Below are 18,066 nucleotides of genomic sequence, written 5' to 3' on the forward strand. Positions count from 1 at the left end.
ATCAAGAAAAAAAATTAAAATAATAATAATAATAGGAGGATAGGAGACGATCTCCCTGGAGTACATCGCTAACAAGCACAGATCATCGAGGTGCTGAGCCAGAACAACCACTCATTCGTTTTGCAGCATATGGTCAGTGCAGGGCAAGCGTGTCAGAATATTCCCGTAGTTCAAAACTTTTAAAGGAGAAAACAGTCATTGTTGGGTTTTATTATGGTATCAAAAATTCAGCCTGGCATGTTCTTTTTTATGAGAATATGTTCTTACTCCCTGATCTAATTATGGATTAATGGTTCCGTTTTCCATCAACTTTAGGAAATTGTACATTTAGTTTGACCAGTAAAAAGAGGCCTTGATCATGTTTTTAACAATCACAAAGTAAATTAAAGCTGCGAGCAGCGTTGAGCGGGTCTTCGACGCTCCGCAGGCTGTTGTCCGCACGTCGACGTCAGGCAGATGTCTCGAGGACTCGGCCGTTGGCAAACGTGGGAAGTTTCAGGCCGATCGGACAACGTACACAGGAGTTACAGCAGTATCACAAACATTGTGTTTGATGGGGAGTGATCTGTCGCCATGGCAACGGAATTTGATGACACCCCATAATACGCCTAGATGTGTTGAGGGCTGCATCGTTATCAAACCTGTGAAGTTTTGGGCCGTTTGGAGCAAGTTAACTGGAGTTATGAGAGAACCGTGTTTCACGGCGACCATTTAGTTACCATAGCAACGACATTTGACGAAATCTAAAAACTGACACATACATGTCTCGAGGGGTTGACCGTTAGCACACATGTGAAATTTGAACACTTTTTGAACATTTAAACAGGAGTTTTAGCAATATCGTGCTTAACGGCGAGGGATGCGTTGCCATGGAAACGGCATACGATGACATCCCATAATTGGCATAGAGCTGTTTAGGGCCTGACCATCACCCATCATATGAAGTCTGGTGCCGTTTGGACGATTTTCCATTGAGTTAACAGAACATCGTGTTTTTTGGCGAGGGATGCGTTGCCATGGCAACAGCTTTTGAGGAAAACTCACTATTTTCACAGTGAGGTGTTGAGGGCCGGACCATTAACTGTGATCTGAAGTCTGGTGCCGTTTGGACGATTTTCCATTGAATTAAGAGAACATTGTGTTTTATGGCGAGGGATGCGTTGCCATGGCAACGGCATATGATGACATCGCATAATTGGCCTAGAGCTGTTGAGGGCCGGACCATTAGCCATCATCTGAAGTCTGTTGCCGTTTGGACGATTTTCCATTGAGTTAACACAACACCGTGTGTCTATGGCGAGGATTATCGCCATGGCAAACCGTCAGTATGATGAACACCCATAATGGAGTTAGGCCTGTTAGGGCCTGACCGTTCACCCATCATATGGAAGTGTGGTGCCGTTTTGGAACGGATTTCCATTGAGTAACAGAACATCGGGTATTTTGGTGTGAGGGATTCGTTTTGCATGGCACAGCTTTTGGAGGAAAACTCACATTGTTGACATGAGGTGTTGAGGGCCGGACCAATTTAACTGTGATTGAGTCTGGTTGCCGTTTGACTTTCCATTGAGTTAAGACAACATGGGTTTTATGGAGCGGGATGGGTTCCTGGAACGCAAATGATGAAATCCCATAATTGGCCATAGGAAGCTGTTTAGGCCTGACCATCAACCCATCATATGGAAGTTCTTGTGCTTGGGACGATTTTCCATTGAATTACGACAATAGGAGTGTATGGCGAAGGAATGCGTTGCCATGGAAAACCGGCATACGATGACCATTCCATAATTGCATAGAGCTGTTAGGGCCTGACCATCACCCCCGGAGATATGAAGTCTGGTGCCGTTTGGACGATTTTCCATTGAGTTACAGAACATCGTTGTTTTTGGCGCAGGATCGTTGCCATGAAACGGCATACGAGATGATCTCAGATTCATGTTAGAGCTGTTGAGGGCATTCACCCGGGGTGATATAAAATGTGAAAGATTGGAGGGGACGATGGGGACCGTGTCCATTGGAGTTTACAGCCCGAACACCGTGTGTTATGCGAGGGATCCGTTGCCATGGTAACGCCATATTAATAACATCGGATTTGACGTAGAGCCTGTTCAGTGGCCGCAGCAGTGTTAATCATCACTGTGAAGTTTGTGGCCGTTCTGAGCATGTCAAGTTTGAATTATGACATAATCGTGTTCCATGCGCGGGGATGGCCTAGCAGTCGAGGCGAACGCTTCATGGAAACGCATAGAGACATGCCCATAGATGCAATAGAGCTGTTGAGGGCCGGAACATTAACGATAAGTCTGACGTCTGCGCCGTTTGGACGATTTTCCCTTGAATTACGACTCACACTAATTGTTTTCATGGGCGAGGGACATGATGACATGACACATGCATGACACATGACCATTATGGATATCTGAAGTGTGGTGCCGTTTGGACGATTCTTCCATTGACATTACGACAACAGGGTAGTTTTTTGGCGAAGGATGCGTTGCCATGGAACGGATATGGTGAGATTTCGATTTCCGTAGAGCTGTCTGAGGCATGGACAGTGATATAAAAGTGAGTTTGGGGGGAACAAATGAACCGTGGTCCATTGGGTTACAGCAGCCCGTGTTTTATGTCGAAGGATCCGTTGCCCTGGTAAGCCAAAATAAGTAACATAGAGTCGACCTTGAGCTGTTCAGCCGCCGCAGTGTTAATCAATCACTGTGAAGTTAGGTGGCGTCTGAGCGTCAGTTTTGAGTTATGACATCATCGTGTTCTATGGCGACCGGGACGCTAGCATTCCGCAGCGAAAGCAAACTTGGCCAATCACGGCTATGCGTCTCGAAAGAAAAAAGATTCCGTGATAATTTAAATGTGCCCATGTCTCAAAGAAGCTACCGACGAATTTCGAGTCGTAGTATAAAGTCCCAAGACAAGATAGTTTTGTACGGAGGACGAAAAACGAGATAAACGCGTTTTCACAACACGTCCAATTCAATGGCGACTTGCTGTACGTTATTTTATACCCTCCAAGATGCTTTTTTGCTCGCTCCGCACACTAATATGCGTAGCGATTTGTTGCCGTGAAAGTTAAAGGAGGGGGAAGTTAACGTTACGGAAGTGGGGGCGTGGTCTACGCAATTTTTTACAAAGTTCCGGTACCAACTACACATGGCTATTTTCACGACCTTGTGATAGCGCATGCGAAATTTGGTGAGTTTTTCACATATGTTGGGGGGTCAAAAGTGCGCGCAATGTATTCAAATAAAATCAGAAGATAATAATAATAAAAAAAAAAACAATTTGAATAAAAAAAAAAAAAAAAAATTAATAAAAAATAAATAATAATGAATATATATTAATAACTAAATAATAATAATAAATAATAATAATAAATAATGATAATAAAAAAATATAAAAAATATAATATAAATAAGTATAATAAATAAAATAATAATAATAAAATAATAAATACTAATATAATAATAGGGAAATAAATAATAATTAAATAATATATAATAATAATAATAATAATATAAAATAAATAATATAATAATAATAAAAAATAATAATAATAAATATATAATAATAATATAATAATAATATAATAAAATAAAAAATATAATACATACAAAAAATATAATAAATATATAATAATAATATATACATAATATAAAATAATAATAATACATTAATAATAATAAATAATAATAATAATAATTAATACATAATAAAATAAATAATAATATACATACATAAATTAATATAATAATAACAAAAAAAATATATAAAAAATAATAATATCAATAATAATAATAATATAATAATAATAATGACAATAGAAATAATAATAATAATAATAATAATAATAATATAATAATATACTAAATAATAATATAAATAGATAAAAATAATAATATAATAATATAATAAATAATAATAATCGCGGACCGATACAATATGTTTATGACGGCCTAGGATGGCGTGGGCTGACCTTTCTGTCATGATTAGGCCGCTTTTGCACGTCTTTTGTCTGTTTTGTGTGGGTTTTGCATGGTTTATCGCTCGCCGTGCGAGCGACTAAATGATCTAAACCGATATCAATAATCGAGTTGCGTCGCCCACGTGACTGGGTCACGCGCTATCCACTCCGTCATGATTTTCCGAACCTTTCTGTGCTTTTGGGTCGTTCCTGTTTTGTGTGATGTTTCGCGGTAGTCGGTCGCCCTGCGCGACCGATTTCATAGGGTCCTTCGCCGACTAGGTCTCAGACCCTAAGAATCGGACCGATATCAATCATGTTTATGGACGAGTCACACTGGGCGCTCGCGCCCATGTGATCGGCCATGACTTGGCGTGGGCTACCTATGTCATGGATTTGAGGCCCACTTATTGCCCGTCTTTTGCCTGTTTTGTGTGGGTTTTGATATGTATCCGATCGCATTGGAGGACTAAATTGTCACCGATATCAAGACATGCGAGTTGCAGTCCGTGGGCTTCGCCCACCACTTGAAAACTTAAACTTAAGGCTTTTAACAACGGACGTATTTTTCTTAGCGGCATGCATGTCAATTTAATCATACTCACAACATTCTTTTAATCAATACAATATTTTTTAAATCAATAAAAACATTTTAATCCACTAAAATAATCTAAATTAATCCTTGGGAGTCATGTCGTTACTCTTGTTGAGATATCGTGGCCTGTAAAAGCCGGTAATTGGCGCGACTTGCTTTGATGGGGAAAATAACACCTTCATTGTGTTTGTAGAGGTTGTGGGTTAAATACTTTCATGAGTGAAGGGGTTTCCTTCTATAAAACAGCTGTGGGCAGCAGTGAGTGTACACGGACTCATGAATCCTCATAAGATCGAAAGACAGACTGGTGCACACATCTCCTGTCACTGCGGGCGACACGCCCGTTTCTACAAGCGCTGTCCTCACTCTCACATCCAAAGCTGCATCCCCACAAGTGTATTATGGTTCAAGTCGATTTCAGTAGTTATGTTTCAGGTTGTGCTCGTCTAATGGTCCCAGTGGGATGCAGAACTGTGGTTGTTTTGAATTGTTAGAAATTAAATCAATGTTTGATTATGGCAGTAATTTGATTAATTACACTATTTGATTTAATCGTTTTATTTGAATAAACCTCGGAAATCTCACTATTAGTGTATTAACACAGTTTTATTCTGAAATATTCTCACTCGGTTAGCATATAGCATCTGACGGAATCATACGATTTCGAACCTTGAACCAAGGGAAATGATGTCGATGTTGTACACTGAGCACACTGTGATTACAGCAACTCTCGCATTTACCTTGACNCCCGTCTTTTGCCCTGTTTTGTGTGGGTTTTGCATGGTTATCGCTCGCATTGCGAGCGACTAAATTGATCCTACCGATATCAATCATGCGAGTTGCGGCCTATCACCCGTCATGATTTCCGAACCTTTTCTGTGCTTTTGCCGGTCGTTTTCCCTGTTTTGTGTGTGTTTCGCAGGTTTATCGGTCGCTGCGCTGGTTCTGGTAAACCGACCTTATTACTTAATGGATCTCAAATTCCAATTGTATCAATAGTTGTTGTTTATAAACCATCCGTCAATATAGTATTGATTATTGTTCACTTAATATAGGCCAAGGTTAAATATAACCTCCTACACGCACCACTGGTTCTACAGATTTGATGCAGTGTTTATTTATAGTCTGTGTATGACTGTGACCTCTGCTGCAGAGGTGAAGTGTTACAATTACTCATTTGAGATGAGAAGTCCTTGTGAGCGCATCCAATATATTTTGTTATTTCCTCAGAAATCAATGATTTTTTTTGTCTTTCACAGAACCATTTTTCTAACTAAAGCTATCCTATTGATGTAATGGCATTATTCTTTATGTCCACTTTTGTATAGAACATAACGCAGGGTAAAGTGTTTGCCTGTATGCTATGCAAAGCCATATGTGTCATCCTAGCTCAGTTCAACAATTTCACACCATTAGAATGTATTAGAGTCACATAAAGAAAGTTGCTTGAATCATTTGTAAAAGCTACTATTCTTGATAATTGACACCCAAAAGATATATGGAAATTAGATTGCCAAGTTCTGGCCCCTAAATTGTAAATGTTCGTGTGAACGATAACATTTCATAGAATCAGCCCAATTTGGTTCAGTCTTGCCCTTATCCTTGAAATGGCTCTTTATTCCTTCAATACTTAACTAAAGCATTCTCTTTGTTCCTCTGCAGATGAGTCTCTCTTGGACTCCACACAACAACCTATGGGATTTCTTGGACATGTTCCAAGTTCAACAGGGTTCCAACCATTGGCATTACCCGCCTCACATCACACTGCCTTTGAGAGCCCAGGCTCACCTGGTACACTGCCACCCATTTCTGAACCAAACCATGAAGTTAGAACTGGTGGAGTGTCACGTTTTCAGTGGGGACGTATTGCTTCTGAGAAATCCTTCACAGCAAGTGACCTCATTGCAAAGGAACCACACCCTCTTTCCAGTCCCTCATTAAGCCCCTCTGAACCCGTATTAGGGTCTAGTCCGAAATTTGAATCACCAGCTAAACTCTCTTCGGACAGGAAGCTGGCCAGCACAAAGTCGGCCAAACAATCCTCCTCTCTCGCTCAGCCTCAGTCGAATATATCCACAGCGTCATTAAGCCCCTCTGCTCTCACGAGGTCGACACCACCTCAGCTCGGTCTTAATTCCAAGCAGAAAGAAACCTTCAGCAAGCAGCAAGATGGTCCATCAGAGCAAACACTGGAAATCATGACCTCATTTCCTGCTCAGCCTCTCGAGCCCCTTAAAATTGCCTTCCCTGACTTTGTGGCAGACGATAGTAAAATACTGGATGTGAACCAGCTGAGCCCCAGTAGTTCCCCCTTAGAGGATAGCGGACCGACACGTGACATTAACACGCTACCCAACCCAGATCAGGTTCTGGCCCCCGGCTACAATGTGCCTTTCATCGCCCCACACCTTGCGTCTCCTTCATCTGAACCCACTGACATCTCTCCGGAGGAATTCTACCCCACCAACACCATGGACTTCGACTGGGGGTCTGGGGACTACTTGGAGACGATGTCATACCTAAACGCAGATGGGGAGGACTACGCTCTGGTCACCAAGGTGCCCGCTGACTCGTATGATCTAGAGGACTACACAGAAAGCTATGACACATCGTTTCCTTCAAGAGTCGGCATATTTCCTTCGTCCTTGAATCCTCTTCACGTCTCACCATCGTCCAGCTTCACGACAGCGTACCATACCATTGTCCCATTTAAATCCATACATCCTTCTTCTTCGTCCTCTACAATTCAAGACACACTGGACCCTACTCCTTCCGCAAACAGCGATATACCCGACGCATCAAACGTAGATTGGGGCGATACTTTCACGATTCAACCGACAGATGTCCTGTTGCCCGACATGAACAGCTTGGAGTATTACACCACTCAGTTGACCAAGGAGAACAGTTCAGACGCGGGAGATGAACACAAAGGGAACGTTACCGTGGTTTCCATCAGCCCTACCGAACTCACACCCACAAGCAGCATCACCAATGATACCAAATTAACTGAGGATGAGTTCTCTGGTGATCTGTCAGGATTTGAGCCTCAAAATGACTCAACCCCAGCACCAACCACAGAGCAGAGTCCTCAGCTGGTCAATGCCTCTGAGCCGTTTCTAGATCCTTCCATAACCCCAAGCCACTACTTTGATCCCTCTTTGGTCTGGGGTGGCGAGTCTACCACCGTTTGGCCTGCACAATCTCCAACTGTTGGCCTAACAGAATCCATGTTACCGAGTACAACGCCTCTGCTGACAGATGATGTAATGTCTCCCTCCTCTCTGACAGATGTCCATTGGTTTGTTACAGAGCCGTACCCATCAGAAACCATTAACACCAGTTTTGTCTTAACTGCAACTATAGCCTTCTCCCCTGTTCCCACTGACCCTGCTGCCAACACTACAGAGGGTACAACAGAATTAACTCCCCAAGACTCTCCTTTTACAACCGAACAAACTCTCAACATCACGTTAGAGTCAACTGAACCCACACCCAATGTCACTTTCGTCCCTCCAGTCCTGTTGGGGGATCAGGGGGTGACTGAAAATGGAGTTGACATCACAGCCACAATGACCTTGATCCCAACTAGCAGTGAAGCTAATACAGTCTCTGCTGCACCCACGACCCCAACTGCCACCATTACTTCCCATCAAGCCTCGACTGGAGATCCTGCCACCACAGAAGCCTCAACCAGTGTCAACATCCCTTCTATCACCACAAAGGCCCCAACTACAACACCAACATCTCGACAGTATCTCTGCAACCTTGAGAGGCCTGCTTATTTAGTTAAAATTGGTACGTTGGACTTTTAATTATGCTTTCTGTTATATTACAATATTGTATTTGTGTAATCCACATGTATGATGAGTCCAAATGTTTGCGGAAATCTGTTATTTGGATTTGAAATGTACATTTGTTATAAATTGTAATGGGATTGTACCATGCTTATACTTTCTTCTAAAGGTTTCCCTTTCGGGGCCACAGTTGGATATGCCAAATCTCAAGTGAGAGACATACTGAAAGGGGAATTCAACAAGTCTGTAGAGCTGCAGGTAAATCTATCTTAAGAGAACATTTCAATTTTATTTTAATATAATACCATGCAATATGTTAGTTTTTGTTTGTCAATTAAAAAAGACATGAAAAAGCAACATAGGCACATTATAATGTAAAAGAGATCATATTAGAAACCAAAATGCTTCTGGATTGACTGTGGAGTAAAGGCCCTAACATGTGTGTAAGTGTATGTGTGTTTACATTACAGCGGTGCAGTTGAACCACTAAGGCAGACCACTTCCTGAGTTTTTTTATCAGTGGTTCTGTGATAAAAAACATCAAGTTCCACAAGCACACAATGACCTCTCAAAAACATCAGCTGCTTATGTAACACATGTAGGTTGACTGAATGACTGACTGACTGATTTGTCTATGTCATTTTTTCCTGCTTTGTCTGTGGAGGTTGTGGACCCCCCACCAAAGTTTGTGTTTCGGGTGGTTTCTGGTCCTGTTGTGTACACAGCCATATCTGTCATCAACGCTCTGCGAAGGTCTGGGCGCCGCTTCCTGTCTGTGTCTCCCAACTGGGCGACACCAGACAGTAAATACCAAGTCCACACAGGTAAATGACCTTCTAACAAGCTGCCTTTAGTTGTCTGTTGTTTTTAAGCTTGAACTTGATCTAAACTCTCCTTTTCCCATCTCTGTGCAGTGCTGCAGTTTGTTCCTGCTCCCATAGATGTGCGCTACTGCAACTTCAGCGAAAGCATTGAGAAAGGCTTGACCATGGCCTTTGCAGAAATGCGGCGGCGCTCAAAGGAGTCAACCAACTTCACAGTGCACGTGAGTGAATATGCACCTTAATTAACATGGGGCAGTTATTTATTTATGTTTATTTAATTTAAGCATTTCAAGGATGTCACCACTCTAGCACAAAAAAAATAGTGAAGTTTAAAAAAAATTTTAACCGAACTCCTGTTCACTCCCAGCGCTTATCTCAGCATATTATAACTCTGTAATTTTAACAATCTTAGCCAGGTCACTTAGAAAAAAGATTTTAAATCTCAGTCTCAGTCTGTCACTAAATAGAATGACAAACTATTACTAAAGCTTTTGGATTTAAGCGAGTTATTGGTTGCAAAAGCAAGAGAAAGCGTATATATTGTGATATTGTCTGAATTATTTTGTTTGGTTTGACAAAATCTGATCAATGCACAAAATATCCATCCATACCGGCATGGTAAGAAAAGTAGCCCAATTATCATGCTCCCCATTGTATTTGCTGGTTCTCTCTATCTGTTCTCATCCTGATATCATGCCTAGAGCGCCTCATTGGACTCCTTCCAACACAAAAGAGAGGCTTTTTCACTTTCAGACACCACACATAGGATACTCATTTTTTACAAGCTTTATCCACAACCTCAGTTGTTGGTCCCTACACAGATGTAATAACCACAGGCTAGGGTTCAGGCACCTTCAAACTCAGCTCTTTCTCTACTTTACATTTTCCACACCAGTGATTCTCAATCTTAGTATTACTCATGAACAAACCTCCTGGATACTTCACTAGGATACTCATACTCTAAGGAGTGCATGCTCTAGTTGTTGAGTATTAAGGAAGCTTACTGTTTGCTAATAAAGAGCTTATTTGGCTATGTGGTTAGCTGGTTTCAATAGAGTTCTGGGTAATCCTATTTCACTGATGCCTCAGTTACCGTCTTTTCTTTTTCAAACTGTACCCCAAAGCCACACTGCTCAATCTTCTATTCAACTCTTCGATCACAGAAGCCAATCCTTCCAAGATTGGGAACTTCATTCAAACTATTTTATGAGACAAATAAACTTTCAAGAGACTCACGCAGGATGGAAAATGTTTTGTACTTTCCGTTCAGTAATTGTTCGTCTGCTGAACAGTACATCTCCGTCTAATTGTGTTTCAGATCATAAATATCACCATGGCAGCTCAGAAAAATCAGGAACAGCGGCTAGTGAGGCAGCCGGTGGACATAACTTTCACTGTGCGCGTCTCCAGGGGTTACCTGATGGGGTCAGAGGTCAGCAATGCCCTGATGAAGCTCACAATGGTGGAATTCAGCTATTACATGGGCTTTCCTGTACTGCAGATTGCTGAGCGTGAGTACCGCAGTGCAGTCTTTCTATATTTAAACTTCTTTCACTTCGTCATAAGTCACCTTTACTGTATTAACTCTTAAATCTTTTTTTTTTTTTAAAGCTTTCCATTATCCAGAGTTGAACACCAGCCACTTGCTTCGCTCCACCTGGGTTAGAACAGGTATCACGGTTTCACTTCTTGGCATAATTAAAGTTATCTCATCTACTTTAATTTAAAGGCTCCGTGTGCTGATACTCTGAATGATCTCTGTGCTCAGTGCTCATTGGTGTACTGGACCAGAAAGTGAGTGAGAGGACCTTCCAAGCCAACATGGAGCGCCGGGTGGCCATGCTCCTCGGAGAGGCAACGGGATTAATCAGACGCGTTAAGAGAGCCACCCTTATAGGCAACAGCAGTGTCCAGGTACTGTACAATTACATTTATTCAATACTATACTTAGCTGTTGTAGGGGGGGGGGGTGAGGTGACGTGCAACAACAACATTAACATTATCCTTTCTGTTGGTCGCTTGTGAGCAGACCCTTCACGCGTTGGCAGAGCAAACAGGTACAGCCAGGGCCGGACCGAGACAATAAGTCAGGCCGGAAATTATACACCCAGCCAGGCCACTACCAGTTTTTTTTTGTGCCATTTTGCTGGATTTATTTGTCAATATTTACAGTGTTGCTGCCCACAGTGATAGCCCCTATAGTTTAAATCTACTACCCTCAAACAAATATATGGACATGGGTTACTATTTAAATACAATTGTAAATGTATTTAGGAACCTGTCCATGTGATTTTAAGTCGGGGTGGACCTCAAATCCTCTAGGGGGGTCCGGGGGCATGTTCCCCCGGTAAGATTTTTTCTTTTAATTTTGGAGTTAAATGCATCAATCTGGTGCACTTTGAGGGGAAAATAAAGAGACTAGATCTATGGAAACACCCATAGGAAACAGAACTGTATACATTTCAATAATCATAAAATCATGGCCATAACCAATAACATACCATTTCCAATATGAAAAAACACTGAAACTTGTTTATTTATTTATTTTTGGCTCATTTATAGTTGTGAGTGTGTCTGTGCTCCTGAATCAGCCTCTCCTGTCTCCCTCCTCTCCCCCCTGCTCCTCTTTGAGGCAGCAGAAAAGACTAGTTTTGGCTCTCAACAAGTTTTAAAAGTGTATCTTACCTTTTTTCACCTAGGCAAGGAAAGGCAAGTTTATTTATATAGCACCTTTCAACACAAGGCAATTCAAAGTGCTTTACAACAAATGAAAGACATTAAGAAAATGGCATTTAAAATCAGTCATTTTTTTTTATTCATGCATATTTGACTAATCACCACCCCCTCAAATGTAAATATGTGTTTGAGACCCACTGAGAACTTAGACTAAGTTAACTATCTAAACACTCAGAGAGTCCTTTACCTCACATGAGCTGAGGTTATCCCGAGCTTGAATGACACAGAGAGACCAATCAAGGGCTTTGATTTATGATCTGTATGACAATGGCCATGTCGGCAGGCCACATCATGTAGACAGCCAGTCAACCTGTGTGAGGCAGACCCACATTTGCGCAGCGTTCACAATACATAAAGAAAAAAGAAAAAAAGAAACTTAAAAAAAAAAAAGAAACTTAATGGGTCACGAAATATACTTGGGCAACCGTTAATATACCTGCCAAGTAACGTCTATGTGTGGGAAACCCTGGAGCAGACTGGGCTCTGGTTTCAGACAGAGGGTGAAAAGAGGTGCTGCAGCACAGGCAGTATGAAAGAAATAAAGAGCTTTTTGAACCCAAAAGCATGTAAACATGTCACAGTAGAGGAACACAATACTAATATGCACCTGAAAATGAGGATAAGAGGGCCTATATTTCTATTTTAAAATATTGACTGATTATTAGGAAACTAAGTGAAACAAGTACCGTAATTTTCGGACTATAAGCCACGCCTTTTTCCCTATTTTTCGATGCTGCGGTTTATATAACGGTGCGGCTAATCTATGGATTTTTACAGCTAACGGCCAACACCTTTAACTCTATGGGCTCTATGGCCGGTCCGCGGACCCCCACCTTTAAGCGGCGGGTTCCAGCAGGAAAAGCTGGAGGCCGGAAAAGAGTGAGACAGGTAGCGCGCAAAAGTAAAAGTGGAACCGAGAGTGGTATGCCGCTGCTGCGGCTTATATTCAGGTGCGCCTTATAGTCCGAAAATTACGGTACATAAGTCCACTCTTACAGGCAGGCTCAACACTAAACCCTAAATTATTGTTCAGACAGTCATGGTAGTGTCTTTTCTTTGGAAATTACACAATATAAATTCCTTGTTTAATGTTGTGCTCATTCCACAACACTTGTAAACTCTCTTACAGGAAGTTTGTTAATGGATTAATCGCTAAATCTTGAAAAAGCTCCCTTCCTTGTGCCATTTATATCATCATGATTCCCTGATGCAAGCTCTCTAAGAACTGAGGGCTCATTATGTGAGTGCTGCAGCGTTTGAAACCTCCGAGCGCCCTACTGCTTTACTAATCAGTCACTAGCTTTTGTGGGTTCGCTCCACACCTGCTCGGCTCATCTCTGAGGGGACAGGATAGGGCTCTGTCTCCATAGCAACAGCATCCCATTCATCCCAGGGGCTGGCCACTCGAAAGACCACAACCTCTCGAGCCCCTTGTTTCTTTCTCCTCTTCCTCGTTTCTCCGGTCCTGTTACTTGAGCTGCTAAGAGCAGATCAATTATTTATTGTTGCTCTTTCTACTTCTGTATCCTGCAGTTGTGATGATTAAGAGTTGTTGTTGTTGTTGTTGTTGTTGTTGTTGTTGTTGTCAGGGTAGATATTATAGAGGGGGAGATACAAAAACAGATGAGGGTAAAATATTTAGAAATAAAAAGAGCCAGAAAAGCCAAACACTAAGAGAGAGGAGACTTGTTTTGGTAAGCGAGAGATGCGTAGTTGAGCTGACCTCATGAAGTCTGAGAAAATAGGGTGGTCTTCAAACAGGGGGGCTGTCAGAGTGATGAGGGTCAACCTTGGCTGAGTAGCTGCCTCACTCTTCCTGACCTTTTTGTCTCCTTAGTTGTTGTTTCCCCAAAACAGCTGATCATTTTATGTAAAAGAAAGGATTTGTATTGGTAGTAAACCTTTACTGTGTGTCTTTGTGGTAATATTAGATCTCTCATTTTAGGCTTTGGCATCCTTTTCAAATCATATATTTCCCAGTGATGAATATGTATCAGAGAAACAATACTATGTGTTTGTTTTCGTTCTATCCTATTTTACATTTCAAAGACACTCATCTGTAAGTGTCTGTTGCATATAATGAGAGTTCTGGTGACGTAGACTGAACATGTGAAGAATCCTTTGTCTCACTCTATTGCATGCACACACACACACACACACACACACACACACACACACACACACACACACACACACACACACACACACACACACACACACACACACACACAGAATAATCTGACAGTATCAGTGTGGTGTTGTCACCTATGAGTCTGCAGAGGCAGATAAAAGAGGAGCTTGGATCATGGGTTGTTCAATAACACACACATCCACGCTGCCGCCTTTCCACTCTAGTAACCATGCATGGGCTGGATTAGCCCCTGGATGAGAGGGCCTGCCCGAGCGCTTTTTCTGTGTCAGCCCAGCCATGATCCGCGCTTTACTCTTTCCAGTAATGCAGACAGGAGACTGTGCTGCGCCTCAGGGCACCCAGAGGGAGACCACACACACACGCACGCACGCACGCACGCACGCACACACACACACACACACACACACACACACACACACATATATGTCAATGAATACTCAAACAGGGATACAGAACGCAGGCTGGTATATCATGATTCTGCTTTTTTTTTATAATTTGTGTTTGTTTATTAGTGCAAGCAGATGTTTTTTGTACATCCAAATAATAGCAGCACATCATGCAAAAGGATATACAGACAAATACAATATGATATAAATAATACATTTGAATTATTTTGTCTGTACCTGAACGAAAAAGTTAATATAAATGGGCACTGTTTTTTCAAAGTAATTGTGTTTTTTCCTTAGTCCTTCGTGTTAGATTAAATGAAATTATTTCTAGGACCTTATGTCAAATCTTGTGACTGATAGTTTGAATGTCTTAAAAGACAAAGTCAATTGGAGTCTGATCTTATTTTGTTAAATATAAGCTAAATGATAACAATAAAACAAATCAGATAACTCCCTTGTCTAGTTTATAATAGATTTAAACTCAGGTATGGTTGCCAAATAGGAAATGCTGGTTATTGTCACAGAAAAAAAAAAAGAACTTTAAAGTTTGCCCTTGTGAGTGAGCCGTCACACTCTCCATTAAAAAGTCATATTTTTAATTGGAATAAGCACACTTGGGGCCTTCATCAGATATTCCATTGAGAGTGCAGTGCCTCATCTTTCATTACTGGAAGCTCTTTTCCAGTTGCTTGCTTGCAGCATGAATTGATCGTAAATGCTGCAGAGAGAAAATATTTACAATTTAACAAATGAGAATTTTAAAGTTAAAACAAGTTGCACAAGTAATGTTAATAATTATAGATTTGAACTGAAGCTCATCTAGTCTGCACCTTGTTGTGGATATATTAAGAAAGGATGAACCATGGTGGTAAAAGTGAATCAACAGACATATAAAGACCTTTAACTGAGGATTTAAAGCCTCTCCCTAAGTAATGTGAATAAGTAATACGATTTATTGAGTGTCCTTCAGACTTTTTCTACATCCGGATATGTTTATGTTTGGAAAATGACATAAGATGCCATAATATCTGCCAACAGTTTTAAAGAGTGGTGGAGTCACTAGTAGTCAGTAACCCTGATAATTGCCCCGTGTAAATGTATGACTGCCAAGTTACATAGCAACCTGGCATCCTTTCCACACACAAGACAATGTATCCTGAGGATTTTCTCCCACAAGAATCCACAATATACAGTGGACCTAAAGAAACGTTCCTCCATCATTTCACCAATTCATGCTTCTTGGTTTTTTATTATGGGAAACGGAATCACTTTGATCACTTACAGAAATATTCACACTCCAATATTATAATACAAACAACTCAGGAGCTGGTAACAGGGTTCAGAGATGGAATCAAGATTCAAAGGCTTCATTGTCATATGCACGGTGTAGTTTTTTGCAATAAAAATCCCTCGATCCTCAACAATGCAGCATACTATACTTAAGACATAAAAAAGTGCAAAAATAGTGAGAACAAAATATAAATAGAATGGGATAAACAGTATATAAAATAGATGACTGCACAGTATTATAAATACTGTATACTTGGCAACATCTTGTTTGGTGTAAGACATTTGTTAAATTAGATAATTGAAACTGTTATTGATTTAAAGGGATATGTACATCTTAAAAGAAAAAGAGGTAATTACACAAATGACACTACTTTCCTTCTCTTTCCCTTTCCCAGGTTGTTAGTGCGAGCCGGCTGGTGGGTGCGGACCATCCCTTGGAGATAGTGTACTTTGTGGAGGGTCCCAGTGGTGAGAGGATGCCTGCAGATCAAACAGCGGCCCTGCTCAACAGCCTGGACGTTCAAAGGGCCGCCATCGTCTTGGGATATCGCGTCCAGGGCATTTTGGCACAGCGTGAGTGTTTCTTGCATAGTAGATAAAGGCCGTTCCAAGGCAGCAGGGTGATGTGGTGATTACCAAGATGCCCCTTGACATGGAACATCTAAATCAAGCTTCCATGTCATGTCATGTCCGAACTGCCACTTTCCTGTGAGCTGGTATGGAGTTCAAATAAAGTTTGTCTGATGTTGTTTTGCTCTTTTTATGTGAATGACAAAGCCAATGGCCTTTTCAAGGACTAGTTGCACTTAACTGAGCTAAAGAGGAGTTTAAACAGAGGGATGCAAATGAAAGGAAAAAAAAGGATATCTTTTTCACAAGCTCCTTATAAATGATAAACATGCTAACTACTGGCTCCATGTGTTCCTCTGTGTGTATAGTCCCTTTTGAGCTAATTACCTCCCCCTGTACACGCTGTACCAAGAGGGATGAAGGACTAATGAGAGCCCCTCCAGGGAGTCCTGTCCCTGCGCATACTGTGTTCTTCTTTCCCAGGGGACCAAATGAGTGTTAATTAAAACTAATGAAGATCGGCATTAATGCAGCACGCCAACAATACTGCATGTTTAGCTTCTGTTGTTTAGCTTAGCATTCCCAAGTTTGTTTACAGGCTTAAAGGCAACAAAGCCATATGCCTAAACAATATTGAACCAATTAAAATGACTGCATATTTGGGTTGAATGCCGTAAAACCCCTCCTTCTCTTCCTCCATCTCTTGATCTGTAGCCATGGAGAAGGTGGCGTCCTCCCCCTCCGACGCTGAGAACACCAACACGTGGATCGTCATTGGCGTGGTGATTCCCCTCCTCGTGGTCATCGTCATCATTTCCATCCTGTACTGGAAACTGTGTCGCACAGACAAGCTGGAGTTCCAGCCAGACGCCATGACCTCCATCCAGCAGAGGCAGAAGGTAGAGTCCCACCAGGGTCTGACCTCAGGCCTGACTTCATCCTCTCAGGGTTTCACATTTTTCGCTTTAAGTTTGTTCTTGAAATATGAAATTTGACAGTAATTGGCCCTGCAGTCCCTTGATGGATAACATCATCAGGGTTGCACTTAAGGTGTTACAGAAGGTTAAAGGGGACCTGTCATGCAAAATGCACTTTGTGATGTCTTTTATACATACATATGCGTCCCCGGTGCTTCGGGGAACTCACGCAGCATCAGGAAATAAAACCCTCTCTCTTTTCCTCCGTACCCAAATCTTTTAAAAACGGGTGTACAACGAGCGGATACAGATTCCATCCGATCTGACGTCAAATCGGCAGCGGACCCACAGAAAGTTGCTATCAGAAACAATGCCTGACGTGTTTTGGATGTAATCTCGTCTTTGTTTACATTAGCAAGCCTCGCTAACACTCAGAGCTAACCTGTACTGTAGAGCGCATGTGTTTAAAAAGCAGGAAATAAAAAAAGGAACTCACCTTGTGATAAACCCTCCAGAGAAAAAGCATTTGAGCTGAGACTGCCAAGGCACACGAGGGGATAGGTTTTTTTCTTTCTTTCTCCTCGCCTCGATTACGGAAGTAGTCTTAAGATGCCTCTATTTCGAAATTTAAGACACACTAATTTTTGCGGTGGGACGAAATTTGGTGCAGTTCCTAATAAAGACTTTGTCATACCNACAGAATTTAACTTTATCTCCGGTAGAATTCTGATGAGGCATTAGCTCCGCCTCCTCTTCTTTCTTTTTTTTCAAGCTAAGGACCCGCGTTTCTCTAACAGGGCTTCAAAAGAGGGGTTTGAGCAGTATG

The 18,066-nt window shown here is 41.5% G+C and overlaps 1 protein-coding gene across 2 annotated transcripts in view; it reads left to right on the forward strand.

Annotated features, from left to right (window-relative positions):
* Positions 1-18,066, forward strand: part of LOC104945695 (UPF0606 protein KIAA1549-like) — a 48,555-nt gene that overhangs the window by 14,542 nt on the left and 15,947 nt on the right. For both annotated transcript variants that reach the window (XM_010771402.1, XM_010771404.1), the window contains exons 3-11: positions 6,231-8,363; positions 8,532-8,620; positions 9,027-9,186; positions 9,277-9,407; positions 10,505-10,697; positions 10,798-10,857; positions 10,955-11,100; positions 16,149-16,326; positions 17,038-17,222. In XM_010771402.1, coding sequence (XP_010769704.1) covers positions 6,231-8,363; positions 8,532-8,620; positions 9,027-9,186; positions 9,277-9,407; positions 10,505-10,697; positions 10,798-10,857; positions 10,955-11,100; positions 16,149-16,326; positions 17,038-17,222 — 3,275 coding nt within the window. The remainder of the gene's footprint in view (positions 1-6,230; positions 8,364-8,531; positions 8,621-9,026; positions 9,187-9,276; positions 9,408-10,504; positions 10,698-10,797; positions 10,858-10,954; positions 11,101-16,148; positions 16,327-17,037; positions 17,223-18,066) is intronic.

This window comes from Notothenia coriiceps, unplaced genomic scaffold (genome assembly GCF_000735185.1).
Source record: "Notothenia coriiceps isolate Sejong01 unplaced genomic scaffold, NC01 NC01_scaffold00009970, whole genome shotgun sequence".
Classification (NCBI taxonomy): domain Eukaryota; kingdom Metazoa; phylum Chordata; class Actinopteri; order Perciformes; family Nototheniidae; genus Notothenia; species Notothenia coriiceps.